Source organism: Zalophus californianus, chromosome 12, assembly GCF_009762305.2.
Source record: "Zalophus californianus isolate mZalCal1 chromosome 12, mZalCal1.pri.v2, whole genome shotgun sequence".
Taxonomy (NCBI): domain Eukaryota; kingdom Metazoa; phylum Chordata; class Mammalia; order Carnivora; family Otariidae; genus Zalophus; species Zalophus californianus.
Window position 1 is genome coordinate 54,603,432 of NC_045606.1, and position 19,132 is coordinate 54,622,563.

The 19,132-nt window shown below is 39.8% G+C and overlaps 2 protein-coding genes across 2 annotated transcripts in view; one reads left to right on the forward strand and one right to left on the reverse strand.

The window, feature by feature from the left end:
• The first annotated feature begins 168 nt into the window (after window positions 1-168).
• On the forward strand, window positions 169-8,987 carry MALSU1 (mitochondrial assembly of ribosomal large subunit 1). The gene is made up of 4 exons (XM_027573664.2): window positions 169-453; window positions 1,859-2,037; window positions 7,397-7,478; window positions 8,780-8,987. The coding sequence occupies exons 1-4, from the start codon at window positions 207-209 to the stop codon at window positions 8,956-8,958; spliced, it is 687 nt and encodes a 228-aa protein (XP_027429465.1). The 5' UTR covers window positions 169-206; the 3' UTR covers window positions 8,959-8,987.
• Window positions 8,988-9,661: 674 nt separating this feature from the next.
• Window positions 9,662-19,132, reverse strand: part of IGF2BP3 (insulin like growth factor 2 mRNA binding protein 3) — a 143,307-nt gene continuing 133,836 nt past the window's right edge. The window contains exons 12-15 of the mRNA XM_027573663.2: window positions 15,899-15,973; window positions 13,076-13,207; window positions 12,246-12,359; window positions 9,662-11,975 (exon numbers count right to left, since the gene is read on the reverse strand). Coding sequence (XP_027429464.1) covers window positions 11,877-11,975; window positions 12,246-12,359; window positions 13,076-13,207; window positions 15,899-15,973 — 420 coding nt within the window. The 3' untranslated portion in view covers window positions 9,662-11,876. The remainder of the gene's footprint in view (window positions 11,976-12,245; window positions 12,360-13,075; window positions 13,208-15,898; window positions 15,974-19,132) is intronic.

The window sequence follows — 19,132 nt, forward strand, 5'->3', positions numbered from 1 at the left end:
TCCTACAGAACCTAAACCCAAATCAGCCCTTCCGGGTCACCGCCCGGCCCTCAGGCCTTCAGACTCCGCCCACCTCCGGGCTCTGGCCCCGCCCACGCCCCTCACGACAATTTTCTAGGCCTTGACGCGTTGGCCTGGCCAATGGAAAGCCGACCTGCTCGGGTTCCATTAAGGCCCGCCCCGTGAGTCGTCGCTCGCCGAAGCCGATGGGCTCCGGAGGCTGTGTGGCGTGGCGGCTCGTGTCGCTGCTGTGGCGTGGGGCCCTATTCCCGGGAGCGGGGCCCTCGGTGGGCCCCGGGCCGCGGCTTGGGCTGCTGGCTGCGGGGCGGCTTAAGGCGGGACCGGCGCTGGGTCTGGCCTGCCTGACACCGGACCGCGCGCGCGGTCTGCATGGCGGACCGGGCCTGGAGGAGAGGGCAGCCGGCCAGGGGCGCCCGGATTCAGGCACAGCAGGTACGGGCCTGGAGGAGGGCGGCGGCGGCGGCGGCGGCCGCCCCTCCGGGCAGCCGGGAGCCGGGTCTCAGTCGAGGAGCCTCTGAGTTCCCCTATTAATGCATTTTCTCTTGGAGTCAGCAAAGCTCCTACAGCTCAGGAGCTGGAAGGGACTTCAAAGATGTTGGCCCCAACTTAAACTGACGTCTCCAAAACCCCAGACGTCCGAATGGCCGCACCGGACCCTTGGCATCACAGCCTCACTGTCCTCAGCTCCCTTCATACTCTTCCTAGCGTCCCGAGAAGTGGACTTGGCAAAAGTGTGAGGGTGTGAGGATTTTGAGGAAGAGCTAGGGCTGGAGTCCAAGAGGTGCATAATAAGCGCTAGTGGGAGACGGGGTCAATTGAAGGTCCTCTAATTATTGCAAGTTTTTAGAAATTTGAGAGATTGTAAACAGATGTCATCTGTGAAAGGTTGGGGTGTGAGAGGGAGAGGTCTTAATGGACTTAGCCAACGGGTTCTTGGGAATCAGTTTTAGAACGTAGGAGAGCTACAATTTACAGGTTCTAATACTCCAAGGTAAAGAACAGAATATGCAAATCTCTACAGAAAAAAAGAAAGTTAAGTTTTCACAGATAACAGTTGCTACATAACCCAAATGGCTTTATAAGAAAACCTTGAGGATTCAAAATGAAAATCACTGTTAAAGTTTAACTCTCACTGTTAAAGTTTTAGCTCTCCCCAAGGTTGGCTTGGGGCCTGCTCATTTATTCTGCTAGGCCTAATCTTCTTCATCTCTCAAGTGTTAAGATTGTGGACCAGACACTACCTAAGAGCCTTTTCAGGTCAACTACAACTACAGTTGTAGTTCTGTGTATGTTCGAGATGTGTCACTCATTTCCTCAGGTATTAGTAAACAGAAAGCCATTTGTTGTGGATGTATGGTTTTACTTGCATGTGGTAATAGCAAAGGATGTATGGTGGCTCTGTGTAACCTGAACATTCACTCTTCCCATAAAAGTTGAGTGATGCTGTATGAAACCACTGCCCAGGTTTAGCTTCCAGGAGGTCTGGACACTGCTGTCTTTCAAAACATTTAGATTCTAAACACCTTCATGGAGGAGCAGTTTCTTTCTTTTTTTTTTTAAAGATTTTATTTATTTGAGAGAGCGAGAATGAGAGAGAGAGAGCACATGAGAGGGGGGAGGGTCAGAGGGAGAAGCAGACTCCCTGCTGAGCAGGGAGCCCGATGTGGGACTCGATCCCGGGACTCCAGGATCATGACCTGAGCCAAAGGCAGTCGCTTAACCAACTGAGCCACCCAGGCGCCCTGGAGGAGCAGTTTCATTGTTAGCTGCTGCATCTGGATGCATACAGAATCTTCTGCTTGGCCACCTGACACAAGTGAATCTTTGTGCATTTCAGATCATACTGGTCCCAAGTTTGACATCGATATGCTGGTTTCACTTCTGAGGCAAGAAAATGCAAAAGACATTTGTGTGATCAAGGTTCCTCCAGAACTGAAATATACAGATTACTTTGTGATTGGTAGCGGAACTTCCACCCGACACTTGCATGCGATGGCCTACTACATTGTGAAAATGGTAGGATGCTTTCTCTTCTCTTTGGAATCATTAATAGACGAGTGTCAGTGCATCATGCTGAGGAGCAGCACTTAAAAAGTGCATGATGTAAGAAGCCCAGATTCTCAGTATTTGCATGTGTTTGATGTTCGTTGATAGTGAAAGTTATGGGGACAAATGAGTCAGGATATTTCTAATTCTTGTCTCTTGTGGTCATTGAGTGAATGAATGAATAAATGAATGAATAAAAAATATAAATAAAAATATAAAAATAAATAATTTGAGGCAGGCTAGAAGACAGTATAACCCAAAGGAATTTCTAGAGCAGCACTGTTCATTGTGGTAGCTACTAGCCACATGTGACTAATTATAAAATAAAAATTCAGTTCTACAGTTGTACTAGCCATATTTCAGGTACTGAGTGGCCACATGTGGCTAATGGCTACCATATTGTACAGCACAACTATAAAACGTTTCCATAATTGCAGAAAGTTCTATTGGACCGTGTTGGCCTGTAGTTTAATTCAAATGTTTGAATGTGTCCAGTGTTTCCAAGCACTGTGCTGGGTATTGGAAGGATGGAAAAGATCTAGTCCTCACCCTCCGAATTCATAGGTCCAGTTGAGGAAAGGGAAGGCAGTTCATTTTCTAATTAGACTGAATAGGAATCAGAGTGAGGAATATACTTGGAGGCCTTTAGCTGATTCTGATAACACTCTAAAGGGGAGCATGACCTCTCTTAGCTAGTAGAAAATTGGTCAGACAGTTAAGACCAAAACAAAGTTAGGTTTGCCTAGAGAAGGGTGGTAAAATAAGAAGGGGACTGAAAACAGAACCCTGGTGCAATATGGCAAAGCAAAGGAAGATTCCAAAAAGTAGTTGGAGAGACAGAAAGAGAACCAAGAGGGCATACAGTTATAAGTTATAAGACGGGGTTGCAGGATCTCTGTTAGATGTTCTAGTGGGACAGAGTAAGATGAAGACTTAGACGTGACCATTGCACTTGGAGATATAAAAGGAATGGGAGGTTTTCCATTTTAACCATTTAACCATTTTTAAAAGTGTGCAGTTAAGTGGCATTAGTTACATTCACATCATTGTGCAGTCATTTACCACCATCCATCTCCAGAATGTTTTTCGTCTTGCAAAACTGAAATTCTGTACACATTGAACAGTAATTTTCCATTCTCCTTCTCCATCCTGGCAACCACCATTCTGCTTTCTGTCTCTCTGAATTCAACTACTCTAAGTACCTCATGTGAGTAGAATCATACCCTATTTATCATTTATGACTGGCTTATTTCACTTAGCATAATGTTTTCAGAGTTCATCCATGTTGTGGCTTGTGTTGGAATTTCATCTTTTGAAGGCTGAGCATTTTATTGTATGTATAGATCACGTTGTATCAATTCATCCATTGATTTTCATTTGGGTTGCTTCCACCTTTTGGAGATTGTGAATATTGCTGCTATAAACGTGAGTGTAGAAATGTCTATTCATGTCCCTGCTTTTAATTTTAGGATTGGAATTGCTGGATCGTGATAATTCTGCTTTTAATTTTTTGAGGAACCACCATGCTCTTTTCCTTAGTGGCCACACCACTTTACATTCCCACCAGCAGTTCACAAGGGTTCCAGTTTCTCTGTATCTTTGCCAACACTTCTTATTTTCTGGGTTTTTGATCACAGTAATCCTAATGGGTGGAAGTGGCATCTCATTGTGGTTTTGATTTGCACTTCCCTGATTAGTGATGTTGAGCATCCTCTTACATGTTACTGGCCGTTTGTATGTCTTTGGGAAAAAGCCTAATGAAGTCTTTTGTCTATGTTTTAATCAGGTGGGTTTTTTTTGTTGTTGTTGTGAAGTTGTAGGAGTTCCGTATATATTCTGGATATTAATCCCAAAACAAGTATGTGATTTACAAATATTTTCTTTCATTCTTTAGGTTGTCTATTGGTAGTGTCCTTGGATGCACAAAAGCTTTTAATTATGATAAAGTCCAGTTTATCTCTTGTTGTTCCTGTGCCTTTGGTGTCATATCCAAGCAGTCATTGCCAAATGCAAGTGTCATGTGTCAGGAAGCCTTTCCACTGTGTTTTCTGCTAAAAATTTTAGGTGATATGTTTAGGTCTTTGATTGGTTTTAAGTTAGTTCTTGTACATGGTGTAAAGTACGGGTCCAGCTTTGTTGTGTTGCACGGAGATGTGTAGTTTTCCCTGCTCCCTTTGTTGAAAAGGCCGCCCTTTTCCCATTGAATGAACTTGGCACCCCTGTTGAAAATCATGATTGTATGGGCTTTCTTTTATTCCATTGGTGTCCCTTGCTCACTGGTTTTGTTTTTAAGATTTTATTTATTAGAGCACAAGCAGAGGGTGGGTGGGGCAGAGGGAGAAGCAGGCTCCTCACTGAGCGGGGAGCCTGAGGTGGGGCTTGATCCCAGGACCCCTGGATCATTATTTGAGCCTAAAGCAGATGCTTAACCAACTGAGCCACCCAGGTGCCCCACCCTTTTTTAAAAGATTTTTATTTGAGAGAGTACACAGGTGGGTGGGTGGGCGAGGGAATCTCAAGCCAACTCTGCGCTGAGTGTGTGGCCTGTCACGTGGCACAGTCTCGCGACTCTGAGATGAGATGACCTGCGCTGAAACCAAGAGTTGGATGCTTAACTGACTGAGCCACCCAGGTGTCCTGCTTGCTCACTGTTGTGATTATGAAAGCTCTGTAGTTAGTTTTGAAATCAGTAAGTTGAGAGCTCCAACTGTGTTCTAACTTTTCAAGGTTGTTTTTGGCTTTTTGGGGTCCTTTTAGATTACATATAAATATTAGGATGGAATTTTCTACTTTTGCTAAAAAAGTCTTTGGGATTTTGGTAGGGATTGCATTGAATTAGCTTTGGGTAGTACTGACATTTTACCAACGTTAGGTTTTCCAGTCCATGAATACAGAGTGTCTGTTTGTTGATGTCGTCTTTAATTTCTTTAGCAACATCTTGTAGTTTTCAGTGTACAAGTCTTTTTGTCTCCATGGTTAAATTTATTGGTAAGTATTTTATTCTTTATGATTCCATTGTAAATGAAATTGTTAATTTCCTTTTCAGGTTGTTGATTAGGTAGTGTATAGAAACACAGCTGATTGGGCATGTTAATTTTGTATCAACTTTGCTGAATTCATTTATTTTAACATGTGATTTTGTGGAATCTTTGGGGTTTTATACATATAAGTCATGTTGTCTGTAAACCATGATAATTTTATTTCCTTTCCAATTTGGTTACCTTTTTTTTCCCCCGTCCCTTGCTCTAATTTCTCTGGCCAGAACTTCCAGCACCGTGTTGAATAGAAGTGGCAAAAGTGGGCATTCTTGGCTTGTTCCTGACCTTAGAGGAAAAACTTTCAATCTTTCACCATTGAGTAGGATAATAGCTGTAGGCTTTTCATGTATGACCTTTATTATCTTGAGTTTTATCTTTTATCTTTTTATCTTTTAGTTTGTTGAGTAATTTTTATCATGAAAGGGTGTTGAATTTTGTAAAATACTTTTCTGCATAAATCTGAGATGATCCTGTGGCTTTTTTCATTTTGTTGATGTGGTTTATTATATTGATTGATTTTCATGTGGAACCATCCTTCCTTTCCAGGAATAAATCCCAGTCATGATATATAATCCTCTTAATATGCTGTTGAACTGGGCTTGCTAGTAATTTATTGAGGATTTTTGCATCAGTGTTCCTCAAGGATAATGGTCTGTAGTTTTCTTTTTTCTTTTTTGTGGTGTCTTTTGGCCTTGGTTTCAGGATAATGGTGGTTTCATAGAATGAGTTATGAAGTGTTGCCGTTTCAATTTTTTGGAAGAGTTTGGGAAGAATTTGTGTTAGCTTTTGTTTAAATGGTGGAATTCACAGTGAAACCATCTGGTCAGGGCTTTTCTTTGTTGGGAGATTGTTTTTTTCTTTTTTTTCTTCTTTCTTTCTTTTTTAATTGAGATATAATAGTGTTTGGAGGTTTTCAATTTCATCCCAATTCAATCTTGGTAAGTTGTGTGTTTGTAGGAATTTGTCCATTTTGTCTAAATTACCCAGTTAGCTGATGTGTGGTTGTTCATAGCACTCATAATGCTTTTAAGAAGTCATGTCCCCTTGCTTATTTCTGATTTTATTCAGGTCTTCCGTTTTCTCTTAGTCAGCCTAGCTAAAGATTTGTCAGTTTTGTTTATCTTTTTCAAGGCCCAAATCTTGGTTTCATGGGTTTTTATCAGTTTTGGTTTTCTGTAATCTTTTGTTTCCTTCCTTCTGCGAGCTTTAATTTGTTCTTCATTTCCTAGTTCTCTAAGGTGTAAATTTAGGTGGTTGATTTGGGAACTTTTTTTTTTAATGGAAGCTTTTATAACTATAAATTTCCCTCTTAACACTACTTGCTCTGTATCCCATTAAGTTTTGGTATCATTTGTCTGAAGATATTTTCTGCTTTCCCTTGTGATATCTTCGACTCATTGTTTTTATGACTTTTTGGTTTTCCTTCTGATTTCTAGTTTCATTTCATTGTGATCAGAAAATACACTTTGCAATTTCAGTCTTTTTAAATTTATTGAGTTATTTTACAGCCTACATATGATCTTTCCTAGGGAATGTTACATGTGCACTTTAGGAAAATGTGTATTCTGCTTTTGGGTGGAATGTTCTATTAATGTCTGGTAGCTCCATTTAGCCTGTAGTGTTGTTCAAATCATCTATTTCCTTATTGATCTTGTCTGGTTTTTTTATCCATTATTGAAAATGAAGTATTAAGTCTTCTATATTGTTGTGTTGTCATCTGTTTCTCCCTTCAGTTCTGTCAGTGTTTGTTTCCATATGTTTAGGAGTCCTGATTTTTGGTGCATATGTTTGTAATCATTATATCATCTGGGGTATTTGACCCTATTATCACTGTATTAGTATCCTTGTCTCTTGTAATAGTTTTTGACTTAAAGTCTATTTGTCTGATATTAGTATATCTGTTGTTTTGGACCATTCCTAAGACCCGTTGGGAATAGAGACATGGGATAATAAAATCCCATGAATATTGTCCTGAAGGTTGTTGGTGTAGATGAGGACCAGATGTTAGAGTGAGCTTGGTCCTCTCTCCTCAGAGACACCTTGGTGGATATGAGTAGGATGGCCCTTTCAGAAGGGTTTGGGCAGGAGGATTCAGTAGAGAGAGGATAGGAGGTAGGTAGGATTTAGGGGGGGAAATAGTGTCCTCAACATTTATTATGGGGTGTAGTTAATTTGAGAACTAGCCTGCTCATTCCTCTTAAGATCAAGAAAAATACCCCCACAGACCATCCTCAGTGAGAACAGAGACTTCCTCCATCCCCCCGCCTAATATATAATCTGGCTTTTTTCAGTATAAATACCTGAAATGTACAAGTGAGCCTCATGTTAAGATTGAAGGGAAGGACACTGATGACTGGCTCTGCGTGGACTTTGGTAAGTTATTTTGACATATTTTACAGATATTTGTTTTGTCCTAATCTGGAACTATTTTCAGTTGCAAAAGGATTTGAGATTCAGATTGCTTTTTTTCATGTGAAATTTTTATTATTTGTTTACAGTAAGTTTTAATTATAACCCAAGAGGTCTTACTAGCATGTGAAATCCTCACCTAATGTGATATGTATATAACTAGCCATGCAGGTCAGAAAGATGGTGGAGAGCAGAGTGGATAACATGGTAGAGATGGGAGAGGTCCCACAGTGGTGGTAGAAGGCTTGGGGTGTACATAACATTGGCCCAGAATGACTCTGATGAGTTGAAGGTTAAAGGGCATTCCAGGTAATGAGAAGGATAAGAGCAGAGGACTGGAATTTTGAAAAGACCTAATAAATTTGGGTATTTGTATATACATAGTTTCAGAGTATCTCCCCCACAAGATACTTACTAAAAAGGGAAAAACAGTAATTGTTAAGAACTGTGAAGGGTCTGAGATTTTATAACAAGTTAGCTGCCCAGTTTCATGGGTATTGGTCAGAGACTCCAAGCTATTCCTGGGTTAGAGATGGCCAGTTTTATTACTCATCACAGTAACAGTAGCAGCATTTTTTTTCCCACCCGCTTCCCTGAGCCCCCATTTCTAATAGATAGAGAAACACAGGGCCAGATGACATCTGCAGACAAAGTTCTAAGAGAGGAACCCTGTTTCTAATGGGCAGGAAAGAGACCCACATTTGCTGTGGTGGAAGACACTTTTTCTGCTAAGGCTGAGGACCACGTGATTCAGGTGGGAGTGGGGAAATACAGCCTGTGCATTGTAGGATGTTTAGTAGTCTCCCTTCTCTTCTCCAGCCCCATTTGTGAAAATCAAAAATGTCCTGAGAACCACTGCTATAAGTAAACCTGTCCTTTGCTCTGGAGGGAGATGGCCTCTGAGACTGTTCACTATACGGTCATCCTTGAAAAGATAGTCTAGAACAAAAGGCAATCCATGCTTTGCTCATAGGATATGCAGAAATGTGATACCCATGGAGCGTGAAGTTAACATCACCAGGAATGTTACATCTTGCTCCATGTACCTCCTGTATGATGCACTTAGAAAAGCAGAACGTCATTTCTATGGTATTTTTGTAGGCACGGTATCCATAATTTGCATTTCTAGTAAATCCCCAGGTAATCCTAATCTGGGGTCCATACTTTGACAACCACTGTTCTATCACAGAGGCTTGAAAAGCACAAAAATAAAAGCTAATGAACTGCTTCTTTATTTTTAATTCTTATCTGTCCTTGATTGATAGGCAGCATGGTGATTCACTTGATGCTTCCAGAAACCAGAGAAACCTATGAATTAGAGAAATTATGGACCCTGCGTTCTTATGATGACCAGTTAGCACAGATAGCACCTGAGACTTTACCTGAAGACTTCATTCTCGGAATAGAAGACACTTCATCCCCGACTCCGGTGGAGTTCAAATGAGAATAAAAGGATATGAATTGTTTCAGTCATTATCAGATTTGGATTGAGTTACTTCTTAAAAATACAGCTCTGAAACTCCACCTGATTGGTCAGGTTGTTGTCAAAACAAGCCTTATCTGTGGGCACTCATGCTAAATGAATGTGGAAATTGTAGGTAAGTGAGCTGATTGTCACACCAAGAATCAGTACATTTAAACTAAAATTTTAATATAGTTTTTATTCCTGAGATCCCAGCAGGATTTCCCAGAGTTAACATTGGCCCCTGTACTCTGCCCACAGTTCGATTTTGCCTGAGTGTAAATCTTATTCTGTAGAATGGAATAGTCGTTTTTTTTTTTTAAATAAAGCAAAAAACACATAACCACCCCATTGGTCTTATTACTTAAAAACCTACAGTTCTTACTTTATAGGCACCACTGTAGTATCAAGATCCACAGTAAGTACTATAGAATGAAGATGATAAGGTAAGCACCAATATCTAGTGGTAAATTGAGACTGACATAGTATTAGTAAAAATCTGAGTTTATAGCTTGATTAAATTTGAACATTCACATTTATTCGAAAAACCAGAAATAAAACATTCCATACACCAGGCTGCACCTACTGATGAAAAACTTTATTCTGCATCAAGGTATCTGGAAAACGAAGCTGCATTTGGGGCACATTACAGATGAGGAATGATCCATGTGCGGTGAGTACAAAACTCAATTACAGAATTAGATACTCCATTACCATTGCTTAATTAAAGGTAAAACGATTTGCTAAAGGCTAGAAGTGAAATATGATAGAATTTTAAACCAGCAGAAATAAATGCAGCACCTATCTGTGTGTGTGTGTGTGTGTGTGTGTGTGTGTGTATATATATATATTATATATATATATAAAAACAAACATGGGAAAAATTAAACACTGAGGAAGAGCTCTGGCCTAAGCACATCTCACCTGAAATCCAACCAGAAAGCCAGTCTATGATTTTATTTTTGCAATTCATTATATGAAAAAATTATGAATGCTAGGTGAATTGTGTGAAAGGGCACTTTTTGGCTAAAACTACAAAATGAACTGGTTTTCTGAAAACATTTAGGAAAACATTTCAAGTCTTTTTCAAAATGTTTAATTGATAACAGTGATCTTCAGAATTAATTGGTAACAGTGATCTTCAGAAAAACGTATCTAGTCTGTAGAAATTCATCTTGAAATACAAAGGAGGCCATATTTTTCAAAGGCTTATTATATATGCCCTTCAGATCAGTGTGATAATGATCAGAAAAACGTATCTAGTCTGTAGAAATTCATCTTGAAATACAAAGGCGGCCATATTTTTCAAAGGCTTATTATATATGCCCTTCAGATCAGTGTGATAATGATGACTGATCATTCAATGAACAAAAGCAACAATTCTGAGAGCAGTGTGGCCTTGGAGACCACCCACACCCACATAATTGTACATATTGGGCTTTGCCATCAAGTTTAGGAATGGGCACATGAATTCAGTATTCTGTATCAAAGGTCAAATGTCTTCTCATAGTCATTCAAATTATATTCCAGATACTGTTTTCTGGTATCCTCTGCTTTTTGACTTTTCAAACAACTGGTTGCAGAGAATACAGAAATCCTTCTGTATTTTATGTAATATTTTAGGTAGCCTTATATTTTTCTTGATCATTGTTTAAAAATCTTCAAAATAGCTTAGTGAGGCTCATGACAGTGCCTGGCACATGGAGATGTAGCCTTGATACTGCCCTTAAACACTGTCCCACCGTCTGAGTACCCCATTGGTCTTCACAAAGCAGTTCTGTTGGGGTCTGCTCAAAGTGTAGACCAACTGGTCTGAAGTGTGTTGGCAAACTAAGCATCCCGTAGGACAAGCTGAAGCTTGCTTTTTGCCAAAGTCCACAGGGGCTGCATCTCTTCATCCATGCACTTTAGGTAGTGATAGTCTAAAGCACAAAGCATTTTTATGCATTTAATCACGTAGCCAAACAAAAAAAACTGAAGTCTCCTGAAACTCATTTAAACTAGCCGTTCCAAAACCTCCTGCAACCACTTTGCTCTGTTTAGTACCATCAAAAGAGTTCCCTACCATAAACGAAAAATTAAATGGTATTGCTGCTCTCCAAATATAGGCACTGCTCCATATCACTGAACATTTATTGGACTTTCCAACTAGTGGTGTCAAAAGCCTCAAAAAACCTGAAATTAATTTTCCAGCTTTACGGTCACCAGCCAGAAGTAAAACTTTTCTGTTATTTTCCTGTTAGCTAATTAAAGTTTTTTAAAAAACTGTTGGACTTTTATCTTTATAAAGTATATAAAATTTTTCAAAACAAAAACAAAAACAATTTGCTTTCATTGCATTACTGAATACCTGAGGTAGTTGAGTAAAAATGCACGTTTAATACCCCTGCCAACACCATTCAGCACTTCCCTTAGGTTATTCATGTTAGTGTTAGATAAAAATAAAACTGAGAACAGTTTTCCTATGCTAATAGCTTAAGTTGCTGTAATCATTCTATTCTGATCCAATTTTAACAATTGGATTTGGGAGCAATCTATATTTTATGAATTTAAGTGACTGCATCATTAAGCCGATTTCTGGCATTAGGGGGGTATATTAAGAAAAATTAGAATATTTGTTACACCGAGAATACAACAAAAGGGAAGTGCAGAGCTCCTCTCTTTCCCTCCCTCCCCCCACTTATTTTTTTTAAAGCTGGGTGTCATACATTTCAGAGAGCATAAAGTATACATTCTCACAGAGACAGGAGTTCAAAAGTTGCCTGGTCCTCAGAAACAACTGGCTAGGTAAAAACTTGTGCATGTAATTCTGGATATTAGGGGTTCAGCGCCCATCTGTTGGTTAAGCAATCTGTCTTTGGTTTGGCATCTGCCTCTGTGGTGGGCTGTTTCCTGAGCCTTTACTTCCGTCTTGACTGAGGTGGTCCACTTTGCAGAGCTTTCTGCTGTTGGTGCTGTTTTACCTGAGTCAAAATTTCCTGAATTTTTCTCTGGGCAACCTGCAAAAGGAGAGGGATTTGAAATTTCTACCTAATCAAAGGTTACTAAAAGTGATTTTACTCTTCCATTTCACCAACTTCAGATTTGAAGGTTAAAGATACATACTAGTTTAGTTTCCTAGTAGTCTGAAATTACCTGCTAAAAAGGGATTAAGCGTGTTAAGCACCAAACAATGCTGAAGATTTATATGGGGTGGGGGCACACCCACAGGAGAATTGCTTCCATTGGGGAAAGAAGCAAAAGAGCTTACCACATTAGAGCCCACTTGCCTGGCAAGCATAGAAGTGACCAGTTATTTTCACAACCACTTGGTCATTCTCATCAGGTGTCTGGTCACGAGGGACAACTACTTCTGCACTTGACAAATTCTGGAGCTCATTCACCTGAACAAGATAAACACATCATGTTAAATTGAGGTTTTAAAAAAAATTACCATTTGCTGAGCACTTACTATGGGCCAAACACTAAACTGTGGCTTTACAAATTGCATCTAATCCAGTGATAATTCTATCAGGTTATCAGTACTGTGCCCATTTCAAGATGATAGTAAACTAGTAAACTATCTAGTAATCTAGATATAAACTAAGACTTAGCCAAAAAAATTGATTTGACCCATTACACAAGTGAATGGCAGAACCAGACTGAATCCCTGAAAGTCTGATTCCAAAGTGGATGCACTCAATTACTTCAAAATTATAAACAGCTTTGAAAACACCTTAGAAGTTACATGTGCTAAAGAGAAGCTGGCAACCATTTGCTTTTTTGTTACAGAGGTAGGTTATAAAGGTAGATGACATTTTAAAAAGTTTTCTTTCCATCAAGTGTGCAAAAATCAAAAGCTGAAGTTACGTCAACCAGAAATGCTAAGTGCCCCTTGTACATGAGAGTCCTCCCACACAAAGTGGGCTGAAAGCAAGGCATTACTTCGACTAGTGGCTGACACCAACACTCAGGAAGAACAAAAGGCAGTCTTCTCCAAACCTTGGCCCAGATGATCCTGCTTTTATAAGTTAGCCCAAATTCAGGGACTTGGAACTCCTAAGTACCTTTCAACGCTTTCCCTTTCATACCACTGCACAGGTTTTGCTGATGTACTTGCCGTTTTGCCTCCTTTTCCAATAACTCTGCCAGCAGCAAAGGACGGCACTCTGATATGAGCTTCAAGTTTCACCTCTTCTTTAGGACTAACAAAGTTTTCTTCTTTAATTTTTCCATAAATTCTTCCCTGAGCCTACAGATGAGAACATATCCTATCAGTGTCATTCATGAAGGGAAAGAAGGTCCATTAACGTCAGAGATGGCCCAAATCCACTGGAATGGCTCTTGGTAGGGACACCTGCAGGTGATAGACTGTTGCAGATGGCCTAAGAGGCAAAGTTAGGAAGGTTCACAGTAACAACCAGGCATCACAGAGGTGGCAACTGAATGACTGACTGAAGAATACGATTTATTCTTTGAACAAAAAGAATTAAAGCCAATTAGTACTCAGCCTAACTAAAAATAAATCATTTTTGTGGGCAAATGGCCATTTGCCCTCAGATTGTAAAAGGTAAAACCTTTCCTGCTTTCAGTAAGAAAGTAATTGCGTTTTTCTTGAGGATAAGAGATGGGGAAGAACTATAGAGCCAGCTGTGTCAGGGTCACACCTGCTGAGAGGATATTTTCTATTGAAGGGTTTCTTCATCTTAGCCAAGTGGCTTCTACTTTGAATAAAGCGACAAAATCAGGTTAACACACACTTATGATATAGTCAACACATCCTGATACCTACTGCATGCAAAGAGACATTATGCTTAAGAAACGTCTATTATGTACAGCCATTAATTTGCTCTAGTATATACCAAAGGATAAAGAAGTCAGAGTTGGTTTAATCTGACAAGCTACCAGGGTCAATCACAAAAACAAAAGTACCCAACACATTTTACATTTTCACTGGTGCAGAAATGATAAGCTCATTAGAGGGGGTTACAGAAAAAACAAAAATCCATCTTGGTACCCTATATTCCATTCTCATGTCTTAGGCCACAGATCTAGGTATTAACACAAAGGACATGGGAATATACATCCCTCTTCCAAAACAAAAGCTCTCGAATTCATCAGAAAAAATATGGGATAGGAGGTTTACCACTCCTTAGATCTCTAAAATAATTCACTTGTAATTATCACTGATCACACAAATATTTAAGCATTACAGCTTTTCTTAAATATTCCATTTAAGGGTGCCCGGGTGGCTCAGTTGTTTAAGCGACTGCCTTCGGCTCAGGTCATGATCCTGGAGTCCCGGGATCGAGTCCCGCATTGGGCTCCCTGCTCAGCGGGGAGTCTGCTTCTCCCTCTGACCCTCTTCCCTCTTGTGCTCTCTATCTCTCATTCTCTCTCTCTCTCAAATAAATAAATAAAATCTTTAAAAAAAAATATTCCATTTAAGATGACTATACTATACCACATGGGCATTGAAGGATTCAGGGAAACAAAGCGAGTTTCCCAGCATACAAATATAGGAATTTTAAGATAGTAGTTCCATTTATAAAAAAGAGCTCAGCACGAAGAAGAAACATACAGTGATGTCTATGTTTATCTTTTAAGATTTCAAACTAAAAGTGACTGATCCTGTAGGTTTGGGATAGGAAACAGTTTGTAACATTTCTGAGTTAGGACTTCAACTGCCTGGACCAGAAGGCTGGTGTGAGAGACTAAATTTCTTCACCTGAGTTAGAGCCCAGCCAACTGCACCCACATCTCAAAGCACCTCCTTTTGTTTCCTGTTCTTTCTGTAAATGAAGTGAAAAAAGCTTTGGATTTTTACTGAAAGATCTATGAAAGTGATATTTTAAAAGGGGGGGAATTGGGGAGAAGTAGGCACTGTTACTAGCCGCATTTTAGAGCTAAGGGAACGTAAGGTTCAAGAGTTGTCCTGTTATACAGGTGGTAAGAATAAGACATGGGTTTGGGATAAAGTAGTTAAATTCTAATGCAGTAGTTATTTTTACAACACTTGTACTAAGTTTTACGGGAGAAATCATGTACTTGAAAGTATGTGTTTGAGAATTTGGCAGAGTCAGTCTGATTCATCCCGAGTCTGCTGAAAACCACCATCAGCTTATTTATATTGTGCTTCCTATGTGGCAAGGAATATTCTAAGCACTTTATATAGTCTTTATACCTTATAACCTTGTTTCAACCTTGTGGGTGTTCTAATCCTCATTTTACAGCTGAGTAGCCAGAGAAAGGTTAAGTAATTTGCCCAAGGTCACACAGCAGATAAATGATAGAGCTAGGATTTGAACTGGCAGCCTGGATGCCCAGTCTCTGCTCTTCATCAACTCTCATTATACAACGAAGGGCATTCCAGCTGCAAAGGTCCCAAACCCCAATAAATATAAACAGTGGTTCACACCAGGACACATGCCAGAAGAGTTCCTACCATTTCTGCTTCTAAAATTGGAAGGATTAGAGTGATTTGTGGTCAGACTCTGGACAAGGGCTCAGAGTTAATAGAAGGGTAAGAGAAAGGGGGGGGGGCATTTTAATTCAAGGTTAAGGCCTCTCAAGGACAAGAGGGAAATTTGAGGAACAAGCTTTCCACGGCATAATAACCGGACAGGTTTGTAAATGTCAGTCTTAAAGGTCTCACCTTCACATAGTAAGAAGGCACTGAGTAAATTCTCCTTTGGGAGATAGGTAAACTCAGCAACCATTACAAAACTCTCAAAATTGAAACAAAGTCTTGTTTGTTTTTTGTTTTGAAATGTAACTCTGGGTATATTTCTACTCTGTTCTTAGCCTTATGATTTTCCATTGGGAGATTCTTTACTGAGTTTTATTAAGGGAGAAGCCAGGTTATGGAGTTCCTGAAAAGAAAGCATTAACATTCTTTGAATCCATTCATTTGTTACCTGTGCACACACTCTAGAACACATACCTTGAACTGAGCCTCTGGTGGCCCAGTGATAATCACCATCCTCACTTTAGCATCTGGTGCTTCAGCTGGAGCAATCTGTAATAGACACATCAAGGGGGGATGACACGTTCAGGTGCCACTGATAGAAACGTTACATACACCAGCCTGACATTTGTGCACGACTTACTGAAATGTAAAATGAAAGCCTTCTGGAAGAAAGCTACAGAGCAGCAGTGATTAACGTGGGTTCATTATTTCTGGCTCCTGCCATGAACTGAGCACTTAAATTGTGCCCGGCCCTGATGTAAATGTCCACATGCAATCTCAGGTAATCCTCACTGGGTTCTAATGAGGTGGTACCTGTACTTTACAGAGGGGAAACAAGGCTGAAGAAGTTGAGTTACCTGGCCCACCCATGATCACATAGCTAATCCAGCTGGAGGGAGAACTGGATCTTGTCTCCACTGCCCATGTTCCTCATCACTACACCAATGGTGCTCAAAGTGTGGTCTTTGGCCCATATGCATCAGAACCCCCAGGTCTGTATGTGCAAGGAACTGCTATGTTCACAAATCTAAGACTATTGGTAAATTCCCCTGAAGTATGCTCGTTAGAATAACATGAAATAAACTAGCACTAATTTGGCAGAAGGAAAGTAAATGGCTTTTCTATTTTTGCTGAATATATGAAATCACACAAAAAGCCTGGGCCAGGGGAACTGTTGCAGAGGCTATTGAAGGGAGAGGAAACCAGCATTCTTCCTCAGTCATAGGATTTGGGGACCCAGCTGGTAGTCATTTTAAAAGAAAAAAATTTGCTAGACATATGCTGTATTAGAAACAAATTCTTACTATTTACCAAATAGATTATTATGTAAGAACAGGAAGCAAAAAAATGATAAAAACTACCCTAAATTCTACCATTCATTATGATCCGTCAGTTACTAATGTAGTTACTAGATCTCTTCCCACACATGTTTACACAATCAAAGAATGTTTTTATTTTTAATGGAGTCATCTTTTCTCTCTTCCTCTGTCACCTACAGCCACGCTAATACTATTCCTACTTTATGCTGGGCACTAATTTTGAGTCTATAAAACAAGCAAATAATTACTTCCCTTTAGTCTAAGCTCTTAGAATTATTCACAGGAAACCCCTGGAACAAAAATATCATTCTTTATCTTTCTGACTAGATTTGTCAATACTGGTGAGGGAGGACTGGGGCTAAGGGCACTCATACATGGAGGTTAAGAGTATAAATTGCTATAGTCTCTGAAAAGTCTGAAAACACATGCCCTTCGACTCACCAAATCTACTTTTATAGACTTACCTTAAAGAATAAGTTTGTATGTAACAATTTGCTAATAGAACATGGCACTATTTGTGCAGAATAAGTTAGGAACAGTCTAAGTGTCCAATAAGTGAACAAATAATTAGCAAATACCAAATATATGCCTATTAAGTACATATATGAAATTTATGTATGTGTAAATCTAGCAAAGTGTTAAGAATGGTGGTGCGGGTGCCTGGGTGGCTCAGATGGTTAAGCGTCTGCCTTCAGCTCAGGTCATGATCCCAGGGTCCTGGGATCGAGTCCCACATCGGGCTCCCTGCTCCTTGGGAGCCTGCTTCTCCCTCTGCTTCTCTCTCTCTCTCTCTCCCCATCTCTCATGAATAAATAAAATCTTTAAAAAAAAAAAAAGAATGGTGGTGCATCTTTCAGATTATGTTTCAGACTTTCTTGGAAACAAAATATTTTACCCTAATTATAAAACCTTTAAAGCCTGAAAGAACACTGAATATCTAAATATGCAGTTTTTCCAAAGCCAATCTACTAGGTTCTTCTTGCACGTGTCAAAGACTTATTTTTAACTCAATCAGGAAACTTGTAGCACAGTAAAGTTGGTTCAGCCCTCAGTCTTTTACCATCTCTTTCCCTTTATCTGTTTATCTTGGCTGCATTTCCTGTTAATGTATTTTGTTATCTTTTGCTACAAGAGAGCATATGAGGGCTATTTCTGTGTTTTGCTTTTTTATTAACTATTTAATTTACATACAGTAAAATTCATTCTTTGGTAACAAATGCATAGGCAGATAACCACCACTACAATCAAAAATAGTTCAGTCACTCTCCACAATTCTTCCTGCTATCTCTCTTTATATTCAAGCCTATATTCCACCTCCAGTTCCTAGTAACCACTGAATTTTTTCTCTATTCCTATAGTTCTGCCTTTTCCAGATTTTACATACGATTGGATCATAGAGTATGTGGCCTTTTGGGTCTGATTTCTTTCCCTTAGCATGTAACATGAGATCCAACCAACATGTATATATCAATAGTTTATTCTTAATATCCTCTGTATAGGTGGACCACAGTTTATCTATTTGCCCTTTGCTGAACATGTGCTGCTTCCCCTTGGGCGATAGCTGCAAATAAAGATGCTATAAACATTTGAGTCCAACTTTTTTGTGTACTATTTTTTTTAAGATTTTATTTAGAGATTCACTTATTTATTATGAAAGAGTGCACGTGTAGAGGGGAGGGGCAGACTCCCCACTGAGCTTGGAGCCCTACATGGGGCTCGATTCCAGGATCCTGAGATAATGATCTGAGCCGAAATCAAGAGTCAGAGGCTCAAGTGACTGAGCCACCCAGGCACCCCAGTACTGTATTCCTTTAAATAAAATATCTTAAGGGCGCCTGGGTGGCTCAGTTGTTAAGCGTCTGCCCTTCGGCTCAGGTCATGATCCCAGGGTCCTGGGATCGAGCCCCACATCGGGCTCCCTGCTCCATGGGAAGCCTGCTTCTCCCTCTCCCACTCCCCCTGCTTGTGTTCCCTCTTTCGCTGTCTGTCAAATAGATATTAAAAAATCTTTAAAAAAAATTTTTATAAAACATTAACAACAAAAAACACCCCACTAGACTGATGTTTTCCTGAAGAAAAATATCACTGCATTGAGCCATTATCAGTTTGTGCGTATGTTAAACACAATGAGCTATCTCTGTTATATTGTTTCTCAGCATATCAAAATTCAGAATCTTCAGAGCACACAATTCTCTAGTTGGTGGATACCATTAACTGTCCTCTGATATTTGTTATCCCACTTTCCATAATAAAATATTTAGCTCAACATTTCCCTGTTGCTCTTTCAGCTGTGTCTGGCCTTCTGATGCAGTTTCTGAGCAATGAAATGGAGATAAAAATATCTTACGGCAGCTAATAAGAAACCTCTGTAAGAGGAAGGTTCTTAGTG

Bases quoted from the DNA above. Each gene is read 5' to 3' on its own strand.
- MALSU1 (XM_027573664.2), top strand. From the start codon at position 207: ATGGGCTCCGGAGGCTGTGTGGCGTGGCGGCTCGTGTCGCTGCTGTGG. The intron at 2,038-7,396 runs GTAGGATGCTTT...GGCTTTTTTCAG, and splicing joins CCTACTACATTGTGAAAATG to TATAAATACCTGAAATGTAC. The intron at 7,479-8,779 runs GTAAGTTATTTT...CTTGATTGATAG, and splicing joins CTGGCTCTGCGTGGACTTTG to GCAGCATGGTGATTCACTTG.